The 20,565-nt window shown below is 43.1% G+C and overlaps 2 protein-coding genes across 2 annotated transcripts; both read right to left on the reverse strand.

The window, feature by feature from the left end:
- Positions 1–671: 671 nt before the first annotated feature.
- On the reverse strand, positions 672–13,535 carry hps5 (HPS5 biogenesis of lysosomal organelles complex 2 subunit 2). The gene is made up of 23 exons (XM_047596008.1): positions 13,371–13,535; positions 10,073–10,205; positions 9,776–9,886; positions 9,609–9,673; positions 9,311–9,503; positions 9,053–9,183; positions 8,729–8,947; positions 8,575–8,646; positions 7,959–8,047; positions 7,624–7,802; positions 6,622–6,780; positions 6,149–6,308; positions 5,114–5,231; positions 4,681–4,827; positions 4,533–4,601; positions 3,897–4,447; positions 3,207–3,327; positions 2,882–3,031; positions 2,681–2,800; positions 2,451–2,564; positions 2,240–2,346; positions 1,173–1,464; positions 672–1,099 (listed from the first exon to the last, which is right to left on the reverse strand). Exons 2-23 carry the CDS (start codon positions 10,178–10,180, stop codon positions 1,039–1,041), a joined length of 3,336 nt encoding a protein of 1,111 aa, XP_047451964.1. The 5' UTR covers positions 10,181–10,205; positions 13,371–13,535; the 3' UTR covers positions 672–1,038.
- Positions 13,536–13,733: 198 nt separating this feature from the next.
- On the reverse strand, positions 13,734–20,502 carry gtf2h1 (general transcription factor IIH, polypeptide 1). Its single transcript, XM_047596045.1, has 15 exons — positions 20,312–20,502; positions 19,733–19,901; positions 19,066–19,258; positions 18,213–18,378; positions 18,026–18,119; positions 17,617–17,766; positions 17,451–17,530; positions 17,227–17,360; positions 17,040–17,127; positions 16,863–16,951; positions 16,308–16,425; positions 15,481–15,571; positions 15,207–15,322; positions 14,542–14,634; positions 13,734–14,465 (listed from the first exon to the last, which is right to left on the reverse strand). Exons 2-15 carry the CDS (start codon positions 19,884–19,886, stop codon positions 14,379–14,381), a joined length of 1,653 nt encoding a protein of 550 aa, XP_047452001.1. The 5' UTR covers positions 19,887–19,901; positions 20,312–20,502; the 3' UTR covers positions 13,734–14,378.
- Between the last annotated feature and the right edge of the window lie 63 nt (positions 20,503–20,565).

The raw sequence follows: 20,565 nt of genomic DNA on the forward strand, positions 1-20,565 counted from the left end.
AGAAGTTGGCAAAACAGTATCCAAGGTGATGTGGTTGTTTGGTCAGTTGCGTAGCAACAGCGGCATGGACCATGTCGCATGTTGTTTCAGCTGAGGGAGGGAAACTACAACAACCACATGTGCCATGGCTCAAAATGCACCATACCACAGCATGTGAGTGTCCTGGCATAAAAGTGGTGGATCTAAACAGACAGGACATGCACAGGCTTTCAAGTACCGCTAAATAAAGTGACATGTTGCAGCATAAAGAAGAAATACAGAGGCTAGTGACGTACCAGCATTCATATGACATCCAGCAGCATCACACAGCACCATGTGATCTGTGGCCCATCCACCCCAGGCTGGGAACCAATATTTTATTTGACTGTTTCTATTATTAAAAACCCAAAATGAACCAAAACTGTCCACATAAATCAGCAGTAAGGGTACACTGGATTTTATTCTGGTTGATTACTACACCTAATATGCTGATGCAGATAAAGGAAAAAACAGATTAAAATTAAACTGCAGGTTGGAATAGAGACACTTCTGTGTATTTGCCTGCTGCTTTAGTGGACGTCCCCGTGTTTCTGACACTTATATATGGGGAAAATACAGTCACAAGGTTTGAGCATCAACTTAACTTACTGAAATTTTTACCTCACAAACAAAAAAACAACCCAGAAATAACAGAAGGTTCATACAGGCAGCTTTTATTGACACAACAGGACATACAATTAAGACACTGCTGAATTATTGCAGAATATATTAATACATTTAGATTTTAAGTTTTTAATCAGCAAGATAAAAGACATGATATGTTTCAAACTGAATTATTTTAAAAAATAATACTGTAACACATGCTTACACCCGAATAAGTGGAATAAAGAAAAACGGGTAATACTGTTCTCACGAGAATACTTTTATCAGAGCTGGGAAGCCTTGACAAATATCACAGTGTATAAATTAAGTCACAGCTTCAACAGAAGTTAGTGGGTGGACTGACATGATGGTCAGTTACTAGTGCGTCGGCCGTCCACGGAGCGGAGACGTCCGGGGTCAGGCGTGCTGAGACCACAGGAACCGATCGCACCGCTCGAGCATCGTCTGGATCATCGCCCTGAAAAGGAAAACACCTTTCACTCCAGTGCCGCTTTCCGTGACGATGACAAACAGTTATCAACCTGACCCACCTCTGCCTCTTCTCAGCGACTCTCAGCAGTTCACAGACCAGCTTGGACTGAGGCGAAAGCACCAGCTGCACTCCACAATCCTCCAGCAGTGAAAGAGCTCGGTCAGGTCCGGCTGTCCGGGCCAGCATCAGGGTCAGATTCTCCGGGTTGATCTTCCCTCCGCAGTCCCCTGAGCCGTTGGACCAGCCGCTCCCATTCACACCTGTGCCCTGCTCTGAGGCCGCCTCACTGCCGCTCTGCTGGGACAGCTGGATCAGGAGCTTCCACTCGTCCAAACTCTGCGGCTCAACACCTGGGAAATAAAAACGAGCCGGTTCAGATATTAGCCAGCGATGATGAGAGGGCGTGGCTGAATCTGTGAGCGCAGACAGTATCTTCAAGGAAAACCATTAATCACCAGGACATTTCCTCATTTGTAACCACATGACACGTTTATAAAGATGCTACAGGACTGGAAGTGAAACCGCTCTCTGACGTACAGATATTACATTGTTAACTCAAACATTTTCAAGACGCAACCAGGAGGAAATTGGCTTCGGTTTGTTACAACAATCAGCAATGAACATGTAATAACTTGTAATTCAGGAACAGATCATTTTCTGGTTGGAGTCTGACAACATCAATGAGGATACCTTGTGTATTTCTCACCCAACTACAGCTGATCATGGATTATTTAGTTATTTCTAACTTGAGCTACTTATGAAAGCTGAACTTAATGAGATTGTATAAGGGATTTGAAAGGATTCAGATCGTTTAAGTGGATTTGATAAAATGCTATTGACCAAGCCTAATGGGACCGATATACACTGACTTCTATGCAAGTGGTGGTGAAACAATACAAGGCGAGAAGAGAACAGGTCAAAGTCTCATGGTAGAAAGTCTTTATGTATTTTTCACTCTTGGGGTAAAAGTGAACCATTTCTCCTCAGCTATATACAGCACACAGGTCAGCAACAGCATATTTCAGTATTATGTTGCTACCTGACCCACTTAGTGTGAGAGACTCTCCTCTCAAGCCGGTGGGGATTAAATTCATTTTGTTCTCCTTCTGTCTGACTCTGATTTACCATCAGGTTCCTGTAGCAGGCTGATGTCATCCAGCTGACAGATGGTGGAGAACGCTTCTCTGCGACGCTGCAGCTCACAGCAGAGGTAGAGGAAGCCCGTCCAGTACCTGTAAACACACATTACACCTTTACGGTTCACTGTCAACCATCAATACATATATAACACATAATGACTCTTTTTTTTTCCCGGACTAGTGAAAGCATAAAGTACCCATGACTGCGGCAAGTCTCTGCCATCTTCTGCTTAGAGGACAGGTCCGCAGGAAGACGGATCAGCAGAGACAGAAGACGTCCGTAACCCCAACTGAAACAGTGTGAATGCCACCTGCAGCAGGAGACCCACAGATTTAGAGTTACATCTATTCTTGAAAGCCTCTTTCACTTCCGATATCTAGTGTTAATTAAACGTAGCTTATTTTTGACACATTGACTGTATCGGACCTGGGCTGTCCTTCAGGGGTCATGGTATCACAGCGCTGAGGAGCGTCATGGGTAAGGGCCAGCTCCAGCCAATCCTGTCTCAAGGATTCTGGTTCGAGGAGGGACTGCAGAAAGGACAACCTAAGAGAGGACGCAAAAAAATTAGAAATGAAGCTCACAGACAGACGAGTGTATAGCTCTGAGATGACTCTGAAGACGGACCTGTGCTCCTCAGCGCGTGATTGCACCAGATTATCCAGGTACGCCAGGAAATGGCTCCGCTGAGCCACGGCCATGACGTCAGCCGGAGTTACTGTGGGGTAGAACTGGGAAAACGAGCGCACTGCCGCCTCCCCGTGCTTCTCATACAGCCTGGAAAACAGCACACATGGCTTACTGTACAAGGCCTACTGTTACTTTAAATCTTGATAGAAGGTTCCTTCATCTCTGGAAGTATTTTCTCTGCATATCGAGTCTGCAGGTAGTGGACTGTTTCCTTGAGCTCACGTCAGAGTTTAAAACACTCCATATCTGAGTAGGTGCTGACCTGTGAAAGTGAGCGAGGAGAGGAGGTGCACTCCAGGGCTGCAGCTCTCTCAGACTTCGCAGGGACCTCAGCAAATCGCCTCTCTGAATGACCTCCACCACCTTACTGGACTGGGTGAGCTCTAGAGACGAACAGGACAGTTGCAAATCATTAAAGATCCAATTATTGCAAACGAACAGAGCTTCAGGTTTTCACCGGGGTCAAAATGAGCATGACTGTGTGACAACTGTTTCCTAGGTGAGGGCTAAACCTGAATTTATTTTATGTCTGGTGTAAAGGTTTATTTATTTATTTCAGTCAGATCTACGTTCACAAACCTTCGGCTACTAGGAGTAGGAGTAGGAGTTTATACTATAAAAGCCATAGTAACTGAAAATCATGATTTAAAAACCTTGTATGTCACAGATAAATGTTTTGTATCATGTATTGTAAATTATCTTTCAGGAAACTTATTTCATATCAAATATTTTTTAGCATGTTTTTTAATTATATATATATATCTCATCTCAAATCAATCCAGTCCTGCTTTTGCGTGTTCGTATATGGTCCTATTTCTTTTTTTTTTTTAATATATAAAATATATTATATATATTTGGTTTGATTGAAATGTGAGGTCTGACAATAAACTCTGAAAACAGGTGAAATTATCCCATAGGGTTTTGTATAATCATTTAAAAACGGGCGTCTGACCCAGCATGGCCTCGGTGAAGGAGCTCTTCATCTCAGGCCGCTCCTGATGACACAGCAGACACATCCTTCTCACTCGCTCCTGGTCCAGCAGAAAGAAGTAGCGGCGCAGGAAAGCTCCGCACCCCAGTTCCGGTCCCTCCTGGTTTCTGAAGCAGCTCAGCTCGGTGTACAGCGTGGCCAGCTCGGTGAGGTTGGCCAGCAGATCTGACGGCACAGGTTTAGGGGAAGCGACTCGAACGGGCTCTGGAGGGATCTCACTGGAAGCGGCGTTCTCCGTCGAGTCTAACGCCGGTCGCTTCTCACACTCTTCTTCTGTGAGCTCGGAGGAGTCTCTCTTCTCCTCCGCTGGCTCTTCTGATGAGCAGGTAGACTCCTCCAGGTCATCCCTCTCCCATCTCTCCTCTCCCGGCGCGTCCACGCTTGAGTCGTTTGCAGCAGCTGACCCGAAGTCCGCGGGTCCAAGTATTCGTTCCAGCACCGGCAGCCACTCCAGCAAAGCTTCTCTCAGACAGACCGGATCTAGCAGCACCAACGGGTCCTGTATCTGGGAGCTGATGGTGAGAAAACAACGTCTGAATGCGGTTCAAGTTAAAAAAGAAAAATGAGCTCCTGACATATTTCTAGTGTTGCACTTACATAGCTCGCTCTGTTGCTGATCGAAGTTCCTGCATCTCGGCTTCTGTGTTTGATACTTCATCATAAACCCTGTCAGGACAAAAAAAACAGTAGATTTTTCCTCTTGTCCTCTGTGTAAATTCTTAAAAAAAACAACGTCCGTACTTACTCGCTGTCCGTCTCCTCGGAGTACGGAGCCGGGCTGTGTGACAGTTCAACCTGTGCGGCCTCTCTGAATTCAGGCCGTTGCCAGAGCTCAGAGTTCATCTGGAGGGTGTTGATCTTCTCCGTTGTCTTCTTAACAAAACTAGAAACACTGACGCAAAGAAAATTGAACAACCGATTACCAATAAGCTTTACAATGCGACGGGCACAGCGGGCGACACTGGACTGTTTCGCACAGGTGATGCTTAGAAAATGCAACGTGTGATTAACACGAGAGTAACAAAGCACAGATGTGTGCCTTCAGTGGAAAGGGGAAGTGCTGATCTAAAAGCTGGAAGTGGGAGTTTCAGTCCACAAAGAAAAAAGGAAAACGCACAAACCACAAATACTTTCATCACACATTTATAGCTCAAGCCCACACATCCACGCTCATTCACCTGTCTTTGACGGCCTGCAGCGCGATGCGGGGGGGTTTGGGCCGGAACGAGAGCGGGAGGTGGAAGGGCAGGCCTTGCTCAGGTCGCTCAGTGTCCACGCGCTCGCCGCTCTGTGGATCTGAATAAAGTCGGGGGCAAGAGTTGGAGGAAAAACAGAGATGGATGGAGTGCTGGAGGGCAACGATGAGAGGCAGTGGGCATGACACAAGCAGATGGAGCAAATGTGCCAGACAACACTACAGAAGGAACGCAAATCAAACACTGCACAACACAAAGAGTAAAATAAAAACAGAACCAGAAAGGTGATTTATGTGTGGCACAATGGAACAGGAAAGAAACTTGATATTAAAAGTGTGGCAGAGTGAAGATTAAACTCGTACAGTTAGTGTTTCATTTTTGATTTAATAAGAACATTTGAAAAATACAACACAGAGAGTGAAATTATTATCAGTCACTTTTACGTGGTCGAATACTCCAACAGTTAAAAACGCTCCAGATACAAATACATGGCTTTGTCCCTTTTTCCTTTAGTTTTTTAGTTACTGAAAATAACTTTACTCTCGATTCGAATCAAGAGAGGCAGAAAATTAATTTGTTTCTGCAAATCATACATATATGTATATATATATTTAAAGACAGAACAGAGAAAGAGAGAGAAAAAGAACGAGTGAAGAAAGGAACGAGAAGAAGCACGAGTGTGGGTTACTTGTTTGCACGGGTCTGGTCTCTGTTTTATTGAGTGTTGGTGGCAGAATTAACTTACGTTACTATAATACACTAAATCAGTCACACACTGATTTATTAAAAAAAACAATGTGATGAGGGAAAAAAAAAAGATAAAATACTTCTCACGTCACAAAAACCCGCTGGGAGTTTTTCATTTGTATTTGTATGAATTTAAAGATTGAATTAAGAGTCAATTATTCCTTAAAAACTAAATATTGTGTGTTAAGTTTATTACTATTAGATTATTAGATATTATTATAAGCATTACACTTAATGAATAACTGCTACAGAACAAATGCTGCCTCTTACCATGATCCACTTGATCTTCCTCCTGCACAAAACTGAACTCTTTGAGCCGCTCCTCCTCCGACGTGGAGTGATTGATGAGGGAGCCCGTCTCCTCGTCAGACTGGCTTCCTCTGCGGCTGATCACTCGGTAGATTCCACAGTCCAGGACGTTGAAACTCTCCTGGAAGAGGAAGCGTCTGTTATCACTACACTCGTTTGTCACGCGTGCAGGATGACTGACTGATGCTGCGTGCTTCAGCTGCGATCTTTTTATTACAGAGCTCTGCCTTTTGTAATCAAACTGTAATGCAATCTGTGTGATGTAGAGATATTCTACATGCAGCTTCCCGGCCTTTTATGACCAGTCGTGAGAGAGAATCAGGTCAAGGTGGAGATATTTACGACACCATAAATTTAAAGTAATGGAACAGAGACCTTTGTGCGTCATCGGCTGAAAGAAACTGAAAGTCATCCAAACACTGAAAGCTTCTTACATGCGAGGAGATGCTGCTCCTACGGCTGCTGGATGCAGAGTCCAGAGGCTCTAGCTTGGCGATGACGTCCTCCAGCTGACCAATCAGCTCCAGGTGTGTGTTGGAGCTGAGCTGAGACTTGAGGTGTTCAAGGCGGTCGATGGGAATTGATTTCCTGGCCTGAAATTAAACAGGAATGATTCAATATTACACAGACCAAGAGGAGTCTGGTCCAGATGCCTGATGTTTCATGCACTTAAGCTTTAACCTGCGTTTTCATGTATCTGTTTTTAACCTCCTGAGACCGAGCTTTTATTTGGTCTGTGTTTTTAATTCCTCCAAGGTATTTGGGGTTAGTAGAACCTAAGATGTATAAAAACTAAGCATCATCTTTGGACGGGAAGTGGTAGTTTTTGAAAAAAAATAAAATAAATTTCCTCATATGTGGACACAGGATTATTTCATTATAATAAAGTCACCCAGTGTGTGACAAACTATAAAACTGTTAAGGAAAGACAGAACAATGAAGTCCCGACGTCCTCAAACGAGTACTTGCTAATTAGCGACATTATAGCTCGTTGCTATCAATAAAATTTGTTAAAATTTGAAGTCATATCAAACCAGAGACATTAATAAGAATAAATACATAAGTTTCAACCATAAAATTCATTGATGTTTTCTTCCTCATCCACTTCTGTTCTGTAATCGTATGTAGAACGAATCATGTTTTTACATCAAATATTGTATTGCCCCTTTGCTGAAACTAGATGGCAGACTAAAGCGCCCACTAATGAGGACAACGGGTTTAAATGAAGCAGAATAAGGTGCGATAAAACCTAAAACTTAATGTCCCCGTATGAGGACGCAGGGTCTCAGGAAGTTAACCTCTGGACTGTAAACTGAAGTGAGCATGAGTACATGTTTCTTTTTATGAAAAACTGGTATATTCCTTATCCTTGGTAAGTGAAAGTCAAGGATTCAAATGAACAGTTCAGGCCAGAAGATAAGGCTGAGACACCGTACCCTGCCGGTGGTGATAGCATGTTGGAACATGCAGCAGACGGCAGCAGCTAGAGGCCAGGACTCCCTCCGCAGCAGACGCTCGACACAGCGCTCTGCAGACAACAAGGAGAGGTGCGACAGACGCCCGCTGCCGTGGAGACAGAATAGCTCGCTGCGGTAGACGGCAACATCAACCAAATCTACAAGGACGAAAAAGCAGGTCAGGATTAGAAGACGATAAATTTGACAGGAACACGTGTTCTGCATGATGATCGCTAAAGTTATAAATCAAACTGTCCGACAAATCTGTTATCCCTCAGCGGCAGCTGCTGCTGCTGTCTGGGTAGAGAACGCACCTTTAACTTCAGTCCACAGTAGCAATTGTCCATTCTGAGGTGTGAAGACATAAATGGCTGAATCGGTCCAGGTCAACAGGTTCTGGTCTCTACACAAACAGATGAAGGGCTCAGTTAGTGAAGAGACAGCAGTGATTTTTTTTTACAAAAATGCAATGTTTACGATTCTCTTTAGTGCAATTAAACTATTCTATTAGCAGCAAATAATGCGCTTATTAGACATTGACCGATACAGATTTTCTAGTGCTGATACCGATACAGTTTTTTTAGCCTTTTAAGCTTTGGCTGATACGTGCTGATTTTTCTGAGGCAGCATTTGGAACCGATACTGCCTCCATTTACATGATAAAAATGAAAACAAATGTGACAAGTCTCAATTTAACCATAAATACCAACATTTATTGAAATTAAAGAATATTTAACGCTCTAATGCAAACAAAATAAACAGGTAAAAAAGGATAAACACAAGCATTTTCCTCCTTCCAGCTGCACGCGCTCTGTTAGTGGGGCAGTTAAAAACCCAACTATCTTTCTGATATATCAGTCGATCTCTAGCGCTTATAATCAGATATTACAGATGTATTACATAAGATAAAATGTTTTAAAATAATATTACCCCAAATAAAGCAGCTTAGGGAAGGCGATGGACTGTGGACTCTTCTGCATTGGATTATAATTTGGCTCGTTCCTGCAGATAGACGGCGAAAACAACAAATTAGCTGAAATAACTCTGGCCTTTTCATAGCAGTTTATAGCAGGTGAGGACTTACCTGTAAGTGATGAGAGGTAGTGGAGGACATGCCAGTAGTTGTTTGAACTGATGGGTGCTCAAAACCTCGCCGTTAAAACTGGCCTCCCATATCCGAGACCCGGGTCGGGCGCAGTACAGCAGGGGGGGCTGACCCACCAATAATCCCCTGTTCTGAGAGAAAAAACAAGCTCCGTATTCTCCATCACGCTCCTTATTTCCAACACGCCAGAACTTCTCCCTGAAAGATATAAAGATATAAATTCACCCCTTCGCTGTGTGTAATAAGGTCTTTAAGCAGAGAGGATTGAAGACACAAGACAGACTGAGAAGCACCGGGCCTCACCTCTCTGTGTCACAGAGGTAGCAGCGGCTCAGGGTTGACACAAGCAGGCGGCCATCTTGGTACCCGAGCTGTACTACTTTAGAGTCGACAGTGGTGACAGACTGGACGGGAAAGATGACGAATGCTGCCCCCTAGAGACACCAAAGGAGATTAAATAAATAGCCCCAAATCCTGACGATATAACAAATACTTCAGTTGTTGAACGACAACAACTGAAGGCAAATTCAAAGACGTTTAAAATGAACCAACAGTCGCTACCTTGCCCAGTTTAGAGGATCCCGCTCGTAGAAAAGACACCTTGCCTCCGGAGTCTCCGACAAAAACCCGCAGCGCGCTGGTGTCCCAGCAGAGCGCAGTGATGGCCTGACCTCTGTGCTCCCAGGACACGCTGACTCTCTCCGGACGGCCGCGGCGCTCCAGCTGCAGCTCCCACACCACCACCAGACCCTGACTGCAAGAGCACCGGCCACCGTGAACAATGCAGGCAACACAACACAACACAACACAGAGATAAGTCTGTACACAACACTTCTCTACTTGACAAGTAAATTCTAACCTTGTTGCACAAGCGATAAAGTCTTCGTCGTGAGGGCAACAGGCCACCTGAGTGATGGCTCCCTCCTGAAAACAAAACGATTTGGTGCCGAGTCATTAAGAATATCAGATTAACCCTAAATTGTCCACCAGTCAAAGCAGGGCTTCAGTCACACCGTGTATTATTACTTTGTGAGTGAGAATGAGTCTCTGTTTCCAGCCCTCCCTCTGAATTAGATGCAGCCCTCCTGTTGATGTTCCTAATGCGAGCCACTTCCTCGACACGGCCAAGCAGGTACACTGCAACACAACACAGCCTCAGTTAGGACAGGTTCATTTTTCTTCTTCGTCTTCCAACATTTTACGTTACTGTAATCACTTTCCAGTAAGTTTAAACATATTTATACATAGAAATTGCAACTCCTCAGTTCAGAACAGAAGACGCCTCTGATATATGATACGATGTGATATGATAGTGACACTTGCCTTGAGCCGCCCGGAGTCTAAACGCAGAGCAGAGAGAAGCGGATCGAGGCAGTCGAACTCTGCCAGGACGTGACTGAGGGTCTCCGGCACGACTGGTATCAGGGGCATCTTCACGGTTGATCCGACAGCACAACTGAGGGAACAAAGAGCGAGTCAGTAAAACGAGGGAGTCCTGCAGCATCATGTGACTTTCAGGAGCATCGTCTCTTAAATTGACCAGACGTGACTTCACTTTACACTACAGCCTGAACGAGCCTCCCCATCAGACCTGTGTGAAACCGTTCGCTGCTGTTTGTAGTTGGTACCACGTTCAATAAATGAATAAAGATAAGACATCCAATAAATCCTGTTTGTCTACATGTATTTATATCCCCTTCTCTAATGTGGCCTCAGTGCTGTTGAAATGGTTTTTGTGTTCGGTGTCGATGTCAGACGACCACTCCTGTGTAAAATACACAATGAGACAGCACAGTCTGGCTTCGATCAATCTGTTGTGGTTTTATGTGGCATTTTGAGGAAGCAGAAGTAAAACTAAAAACATAAACCGTTGCAGCGACCGGAATAGTGTGAGAAGGAACATCTCGCTTTAAAAACTAAATGTTGGAAAGTAAACGCCTCTCAGCGATACCGGCGTTGACACAAGCGGGTTAAGACGGAGGCGAGGAGAAGCAGTCAGCTGTGACTTCAGTCCATCTGCTCATTAGCACTCTACTGTAACAGGGACGTATTTCAGTTTGAGGATGTGCGCCAACGGTGGGTCTTGTGACATTCCAACATCTGCACACGACCAAACTCAATTTAATTTGACGTCAATAAGGACTTTTAAGAGTCTGCTTGGTCTTTCCCCCAAAATCATAACCACTGATGATGAGTCGTCCTACAAGACTTTGCTGATGTTCGTTTTTTTGTTTGTTTAGTTTTTTTTTATCTGTACTAATTTTCCTTGTGTCTTGTCCTGGTTTAATTTATGGACATGTGTATCGTCTGAAGACGGTCTTATCTACTGTTGTCTTAGATCTTTGCATTTTTGAGCATAAAAACGAGCCAAGAGGCATCACATGTTGCGAGTAAATCATCAGACCTTTAGATTTGATGATTTTCTTAAATATTTATCACTTTTGGACTTTTCAGAATCAGAATCAGCTTAATTGGCCAAGTATGTGTGAACAGACAACGAATGTGACTCTCTTTGCTAATTGGTACACCACAAAATGATTAAATTAAATAAATAAAAGCTTAAAAAAATAGAAATTTCAGAATAAAAAAAAAAAAATAGAAAAAAAATAAAGGCCAGGAGCAGATTTGTTCAATAAACTTCAACATAAGTATATACAATCAATAGATTAATTGATTTATTTATAGTTATTGTTCGTGATAATGGTCACTCTCTCTGTGACTGCTCAGATTTTGTCAAAGGTCGAAGAAACTGTTTTTGTGGCGGGTGGCACAGAGCTCTGTAACAGATCTGAGTCTGAACAGATTGTGTCCAGGGTCTGAGGGGTCAGTGGAGATTCCTGATCCTGGGACTGTTCTCTGTAGTGTGTCCCTGTCATGTCTGGTGGCAGATCCAAACCAGATCGTGGTGTAGGGGCCCACACACACTTCAGGAGAAGGAACAATTGTGGCCAATTCCAAGTTTAAACCATAATTATGCATCTTCTTAAAGATGTTCAGTGTTATAGCTCCCTTTATGGAATTGTATTGTGTTTCTACCACTTTGTCTGTAAAGGTTCTTAGTCATGTAGTTCATAGTATATCTAAAAAAAACAATAAACAAAAATAACAGCCAAAACACAATTAAAATCTGAACTTTTTTTGAGAAGAGGCCAGCAATCGATTATTTTAAATTATCAATCTGACAACTGGACATTTCAAACTGGGATTGGAATTTTTGTTTACGGTTAAGAAAGTGAGGCTCCACCACCCCCTAGTTTTTTGCCTGTTTGTTTTTTGTTGCTTTTTTCTTACCCACATATTAGTATGAAGCTATGAATTGAATTGAATTGAATTGAATTGAATTTATTACTACTGTTATCATTATTTTGATGAAGTCTATGTGCCTGGTCTGATGGAAGGGTCAAGAGGAAACTGGGAATATGGTTCACTAACCCTGAGGAGATTTGCAAGTCTGCTATATTATTTCACACTTAAAAAATAATAATAATAATAATAATAAAAATCCTTATTTAAATTATTTTATTTGCTATTATCATAATTTCATCATTATTTATTTGCTTCTATGTTTTGTATTAGTGTTTGTACGCTTGTGAAGTGTATTGTGCTTTATGTTTTTGAGTAAATGAGGTCATAGTTTGTGTCGATGGAAAATAAAACATAGGTGAGGACATAACCCACTCATCCAAACATTCAGGTCTATGAGGCTGTTGAGAAGCTGGGGTTTAAATAACAACATTATTTTTTGACAACCTCATTTTAGTCAGTGGGCTCTGCTAAATGCAATTTCAACACCCCCACCTACTACAACCACCCAAAAATGATCATACAGTCGAATTGCCACCTTTCTTACAGAGTTTCATCATAATTTGAACATAATGATTTAGTGAAGGACTGATTAAATATTAGACTGTGTCAGCTTTCACTGGTGTACCTAATGTTTTGGCAGGCGGGTGGACATTCGCTGTTATTTCACTTCGTCAATTACAGTCAGCTGTGGTGGTGTGGAGTAGTTTTAATGAAGTAAATAATAATAATAATAATAATAATAATAATAATAATAATAATAATAATAATAATAATACTCGGTTAAAGTATTAGTTGTTCACATGTTGTGTCCAAAACAGAGACCCAGCCCATCAGTACTATGGTTGTCTCGTAGCCAGCACACATTTAAATAAAGTCTTTAGTTTAAACTAATGTATAACTATGAGTTTGTACGGCCAGGAGTGTTTTAAATAAAAATTTAAATTGATTTATTTTACTACTGTTCACTGAAGGCGGATTACTACGACCTCAGCCCGCATCACGAGACCCGTCCGATGACACCGACGCTAACGTCTCTATCAAAAACCAACGACTTTAAAGCGTTTAACAGCACAACTACACCACCTTAAACACACACGGGCGAGATTTTGTCACGATAAATAAATAAATAAGCCCGAGGGGTGTGTTCGGGCGTCCGCCAGCTTACTCTGTCTGTGGAAACAAGTTAGCAAACATGCTAGCTCAGACCCAGACGTTTGCTTTCACTTCGCTGCTTCACTCACCGGAGGGGGGACAGACAGACAGACAGACAGACAGACAGACAGACAGATGGGACGGGTGGACAGTCCAGCCTTACCGCCTGTTAAAACCACAGCAAACTTCTTTCTTTCATCCCTGGTTTTGCTGAGTTGCTCCGCTGAAAGTCGGCGACCGGGAGCCGAGGCAGCTCCTCTCAGCTGATCTGATGCGAGTGAGGAGACACTTCCTGGAGGCAGCTCCCCCCCAATCTCTCTCACACACACACACACACACACACACACACACACACACACACACACACACACACACACACACACACACACACACACAAAACCAGCCTCTGGTGTGTTAGTTTCTCATTAACTAGAGCTGGAACTAGTCAGAGAGCCAACACGCATCCTCACCTCTGGATACTGTAGTTTGTAAGGAGCCCAATGATTAAAGAATTAACGACCACATCCACAGTCAAAAGGAACAAAAGCTTAACACTTTAATTCTTTTTTTTTTTTTGTCTTCAGTGCAGACAAATAGTGCAGACATTACAAACCAGTGACAGTGTGATTCCGAGTCTCACACACACACACTAATGCACTCGAGTGTGAAATGCCTTTACAGTATTGCTATATCCACTTCCCCTCTTGGTTCAGATTTCCTGGGACTCTGTATTCAGAGGGGGCTCCTCCTTAGTCAAAGCGCTCCATCTCCGCTCTGATGGATCACGTTGGCAGTCTCACACCTCGGCCTCTTGTCCTGAGTCTCTTCTTTTTTTTTTTCTTACTTCCGTCTGAAATTTGGTCATGTTAACACCTTTTTAAAAGTCCTGTTTTAAAGATCACAGGTAACAATCTCTCAACCGCCGAGAAAACACAAAGAAAAGAGAAAGAAACTAATTACAGATGTTTGTGACTGAGATGCAGTTAAGTCTCTGCTGAACATTTGGGGTTGTAGCAGCATCCCTCTATATCCTCCTCTCTAAGCCCTTGTGAACTAGGTTCCATGAGACTGTGGTCTCCTCGCAGCCGTCTAGAGGACATTCACAAGTCATTTGTCCATCTAATGTCTTTTTTTTTTTTTGTCTTCTCTTTGACAAATCATCCAGAAGAGCTCAGGTTTTCCTCATCATCCGACGCGTTTGCCAGATGTGGAACTTGCTATAGGCACTCTGCAGCATCTCCTCCAAATGCCCCGTGAGCTGCGGCGACATTAGAGACATTTTAATACAGGTGCCACCGGGTGAAAGCATCACTGTGAAAACCTCATAGACTTACATTTGTACTCAAGTACTGACGCTGAATTTTCTCTTGAAACGGACGAAGCTTTGTCATCTGAAATTTCTCCAGGTTTGTCTTCATCTTCATCACCTATGTGAAATATATGAGGCGACAAAAGCATTGGACAGTGGAAAGTTAATTATGTTTTATGGGCTGCAGCACATAGACAGAAGGTTTTGTTTTACAGCAGATGCAAATTAGATTTTTCTAATCACTGACCAGAGAGAAAAGACTGAGCTTCTCTGTTTCCATTCTGGTATGTATACCTTTAATCAGTATCATATACCGAACATTATTCTTTTATCGGAAACATATAATTTTTTTCTCCACTTTAAAGGACAAATGTGCATCATATTTTTAAAGCACAAAGATATTCTAACAATCCTTTTTATTATACACCAAGGTATTTGGTTGGTTTTGAATAAACCTAATATTAGTCCCAGTGTGGGAGCCTGTCTGACTTCAACTGCGAACAAACTTTTAGTGATCTCGAGTCGCTCCGCTGGGAACTGATTGCTCCCAGACAATTATTCTGCTGCCGGAGCAATTTAAACTGGATGACATCGAAATCTGAGCCCTGTGGAGCTGAATTTGTTTACAACTAAATGGTGTGTTACCAGATTCATATTCGGATAAGAATTAAATCTGGTCACATCAGTCACCTTCTCCTCCAAAAACGGCGTGTTCACGGGAAAACAGGACCAGAAGTGTCTCAATAACTCTCCAGCAGCTACGTAAAGATGCTTCAACTCTCCTTGAACCTCAGTGGGCACCATCTCTGGAAAACAAAAAATGGAAAAGAGGCCGCGCACAGTCAACAGTCACGCTCAGACAGCAGTCGTACGAGAGCGACTTTAAGGTAATTGTGCTGCTCTGTAGCATTCCAGCTTGACCGACAACAATGCTTCAGTAAATAGCTTTGTACAAAACCCTTACGATTTATGGCTTGCTGTGCTCCGGCCTGCATGAGGACGCCACCTGGAGAGAGAGCTGTAATGGCAGAACTAGCCGCGGAGCTGGACAACACCTGCAAACATCAGCACTGCAGTTAAACACCAATCCAACCTGAACACCTGCTACAAACTTGTGGATTATTAGTCAATTATTAAAAGACAAACATTAGAAGAGGCCTGAATACAGTGCATACTTCTGGCTTTGTGGGAAACTCCTGAATATCTTGAAAATATTTGAGCAAACAGGATATTTCTCACATTTTAAGCTCTGAGACGTTTGATTATATTTACTACATCAGTAATATTTTGAAGAAGTACGCCCCGTTCTCCAGAGCCTTGTCTAACTAGACTAAACAACAAATTAAATCAAACACTGACTCATTCATTTGAAATCTGTGTTATTCCTGTGTCTTGTGATTAGGGTCAAGCATTTCTTTTTTTAGAGAGTTGAGTTTAGATGTATCCCAGTCAGCTGAGGCACAATGGACTCGTGGACTGAGACGGTCCTCACTGTGCGGCACTTTATTATCTCTGGGGAAGGTGGTGATTGTCACCTGTAAATACAGTGTTTTCTCTGTCCTTAAACATTTCATGGAGGATAGATTCTCACATATGTAGATGCAAACGTATCACTGAATGAGGTCTGAAAGCTTTTTAGGGGTCTACGCAGTCAGGGTTTGTTCTGAAGGGCCTTGAAAGTTACAGCTGTGAATGATTGGCTCTTTAGTGCGAGCAGATCTGCTAACAGTTCAAATGCAGGATGAATTAAGACACCTGAGCTGTTGCAAAAAACACAGTGTGTGATCTAACCTGAGTGAGGTTGGGTTTGTAATTGGCCATCTCGTGCCGGATGTAGTTGACAGAGTTGATGATGTCCTGGCTGGTTGAATACTGTTGGGACTGAAGTGGCACAGGGCCATGAGCATACCTTATAAACATAGAGGAGAAGAAACATTATGTTAGTGTATGTCTCAAAGGTGGCACTTTAATCGGCCTAATATAAGCCAGATCTTAAACACAGAAAAAGAAACATGACCTTCTACTTCCCTTCTATTATGAAACAGTGCAAAGTGAAAGCTGTGTCCAGAGGAAGTGAGACTCAACAACAACTAATCCGTTTCTCAAGCGACTAATGAACAACTAATTTATTGTTCTGTCTGAGGTCAGTTGCTGAAAAGAAACTGAACAAAGTTTGATTTAAACAGATGTAAGAACTAATGGTGTGTTATGTGACAATATGATGGATAAGGCAAGAAAATGAAATACATCACCCACTTGTTAATGCGTTACTTTGACACCTCTTAGGTGAATCAAAAGAAAGAATCAAACAAGACAAACCTAAACTAAAATGTAGACAAACTGTACCTGTCAGACTTCTTCAGGTTCAACGCTACTGTTTTTGGCCTGTTTTCCCTTTGCAGATCCTCGTATTCTATGGCTTCTTGAAGCTTCACCTAAAGCAGACGTCCGAAGCCATGAAGTCACTCAGACAACAAAAGCACGACAATTTCAATGTGGTAAAAAGCTAAAGAGCCACCGTACCTTCTTCACAGGAGGTTGGAAGAAGTCAGAATCTCTCGAGTTTCCATCTGTGCTGCTCGTCTCACTAGCTTGGTCAGTGGGGGCCTCCCTTTAAAAAACAGGGAGACACAGTTAGTGGGATGAGATAAACACGTAGAGCTGGCTTTGTTTTTTTTATTTTTAGCTTTTACAAATAATCTTTTTTCACCCCTTGCGTGAGCCTGCTGCAAGAACCATGGCGCTGTGATGGTTGAACCGCTTTATGATGGCAGAGTTGCTGCTATCCTTCACCGTCTTGTTTGCAGTGGAAGTTGAGGGCAAAGTTGTGCAAATTCCATAACCCTGAGTGGCCAAAGATATCAGGTTTTAGGTTTGCACGAGTGAATGTTTAAGGACTATTAAAATGTAGCTGAGGGTGGCTAATCATCTCACCTCATCTAATGTTTTGTCCTCCAGCGACACGAGGTCAACCAAAGGATTCTTGACTCCTTGATTCACCAGAGACTTCAACCCTGCACGAGACACAGTGTAAAACACTCGCCAGAAAAAAACACTGCATTATTCAACCAACAGAAGTAATTGTTCAAAGTGTTCCTACCCTTCTCATCCTGCTTGGCACATTCTGAGAAGATATCCTGTGTTCCTGTGTTGATGCGGTCTCTGTGAAAATAATGGGACTGGAAGAAGCGGGTCCAGAACTCCTTTTCCGTCAGGTTATGAGGCACATTTTCACTGTACTTCTGCTTCACTGCAAGTACAATGGAAGTTTATTTTAACACAGTATAACTACGCAATCTTTCACATTCTCCGCGAGGAACGCCAGCAGCACATTTAATAACAGTTAATGAGATGGGCAAAGCAGGCATTTCACCCAGAAATTAGATTTCACAATTAATCAGCAAAATCACTGCTGCAGGCTTTGAATGAGGTAATAATAACCCTCCGCTGGTCTGTTAATACTGTCCCAGCTAAGAGACCGACATTAAAGTTGACCTGTATTCGCTCACCTGCGGGGTATGTTCTGAAGATTGATTCAATAATATCAGCAGTCAGATTATATCTCAAGCCGTTGCAGCCGTCTGTCTGAGGTCTAATGTCTGCCTGTAAACAATAAACAACAGATATGTTAGCTGTACGCTGTTAATGGGGAAAGTGAAAGTGAGCTTAAGAAACATGAGATCTACTTGTACGCACCAGAAATGCTCCAGATATCCCGACTTCCTGTTTGCTGTTGGGCACAGCGGTGTCTGTGTTGTTCATGCCCGCTAACCTGTTGGCCCAGAATTCCTCAGCACTGATCACTTGGCTCACAACCAGGTCTTTATATAACTGGAAAAGCACAGGATCTTCTTGGAGCATCCTACAGGAGGAAATACAGGAAAAAAATAAAAAAAATAGACCAATAGTGTAGAGACAGTATCCAACCTGTTTTATGCCGTGTGAAGAGTTGAGGTGTAGTGTGCATGTGTGTTTCCATTTCCATAGAAGGCCACCATTTGCATTTGCTGAGCTGTTGTCATCATACATCACTGTGATCTATTTTGCATCCTACATATTTGACTGTTCTTTCATTTTCCTTCGTTATATCATAAAACAAAAAGAGGGCGCTTTGTCCTAGCTGCACACATTCCTGTATGGATATACATTGCTCACTTGTATGTTTGTTGTAATTGTGTGACACTATGACAATGTGCTCTAATAAAAATATTTAACAATCACATTACTGCGGTCGACTTCAAGCTGATGAAACTAGTGATGTGACCATCTAAAACCGACGTATTAATCGACACACACTCTATATTCTACTTCAGTTGACACAGTTGAACAACAGTGAGCAACAAATTGCTATCTAACTCTGTTACCCTGTCTGGCGCTCTCTGGCTCACGCCGAGTTCTTCTACACTAACTTTGTCTACACGTTGTGGCAACAGATACCTGACGACTAAAGTCAATGCTGCTTTTAGTATGTTCAAGCATTTTGTTGGCAATAGGTGAAATGTAACACATTACCAGGGATAACTGTGATAAACACAGTCCACAGTCTCACCTGTTTTTCTCCTCCAGTTCCTTGTTGGCTTTCTTCTTGAACTTTGGCAGTAGCTGTTGCAGCAGTTCCTTGGCGGCATCTCTATCCTTGAGCGCACTGCTCTCGTTGGCAAAGTGGAATGTGGTACTCTCGCCGGAGTGAAGGACGAGCTGGAGCTGAATTTTGGCTTTACCGTCCGGGCTGATCTTCTGACCTGTAGAGAGCAGAGATAAACCTCAGCTCCAATGCATGACATACAAGAACAGTCATAACATCATGACCTCATGTCCTAATATTGGGACTGATCAGAGAATGGACATGGGTCTTCTGAGGGTGTCCTGTGGTGTTTGGTAACAGGATATGGTTGGGGGGGGGGCTTTGGATCCTATGGGTTGAGAGGAGGGGCCTCTGTGGGTCAGGCTTTTTCCAGTACATCCCACAGATTGTTGATCAATTTGGGATCTAGTGAATTCGGAGGCCACGTCAACACCTTGTGCTGCTTTTTCATGTTTTTTGAGTTGCCTCGAAACTTTTTTTTGTGCGTACGTGTCAGGCTGAATCCTGCTGAGGATGTCTGGTCTAGGTGGGTGGTACATGTCTAAGTAACATCCACATGGACGCCTCAATGTCGTGGCTGGTCGGTGTATAACCCTGCAGATGTTGTAATTTCAGGGAACTGAATACTCACAGCGAATATCTGCGTATAAGTGGCTGACGGTGAAGCGGTCTTTTCCCTCTGGACCCCAGGCAACTCGTTCAGCCATCAGATATAGTGTCCCATCCTGCTTCCTCTGGCGGACCTTTTTCACCACCAGCAGCACCTCCTCTGACAGTGATGCCATGGCTCAACTAGAAAACTAAGAAAACACATAAACACTCACTAACTATCCTTGACACTTCCATCATCAATAATGCTCCCGCCACAACGCCGCAGATACAATGAACCACTGAATATCAACAGGAAACCCGTGTTAGCTCATAAACTCCCTCAGCAACGTCAACGGCAGCAAGAATAAAACACCACACTGAGATGTTAAGTGCAAGCAAACAACATGAGTTAAGGTGACTACACAGCGCCACGAACAAACACACACATTCCTACAGCGCCCTCGTCCCCTGCTGGATAACATAGCTGACAAAATGAACACGTAGAAGACCCTGGTGTATTGACGCTTTTATCAAATCAACTTAGCTAACCAGGACGTCGTTAGCTACAGTCAAGAGGAGAAAAAGCCTCAGGGAGAAGTCGGCAGTGAACTTACTTTACCTCAAAATAAGTCAGGAATGCGACAAATACTTCGCTTTCCCTCAACGCATAATCTCTAGACAACGTGTCCGTGAATACATTAACTGCGGAATTAGTTATTTTTCAGCTGAATTTTGAGGACTCCAACACTGAGCGCTCTGACTTGGGCGCCGACATGACTGTCTAGCGGTGTGTCGCACTGAAAAGGTTCCGGGTGAGACAACAGGACGGGGAAGAGTTCCACTCGGCGTGATGAGCTCTTCAAACACCGAGAG

This window comes from Mugil cephalus, chromosome 10 (assembly GCF_022458985.1).
Source record: "Mugil cephalus isolate CIBA_MC_2020 chromosome 10, CIBA_Mcephalus_1.1, whole genome shotgun sequence".
NCBI classification, from domain to species: Eukaryota; Metazoa; Chordata; class Actinopteri; order Mugiliformes; family Mugilidae; genus Mugil; species Mugil cephalus.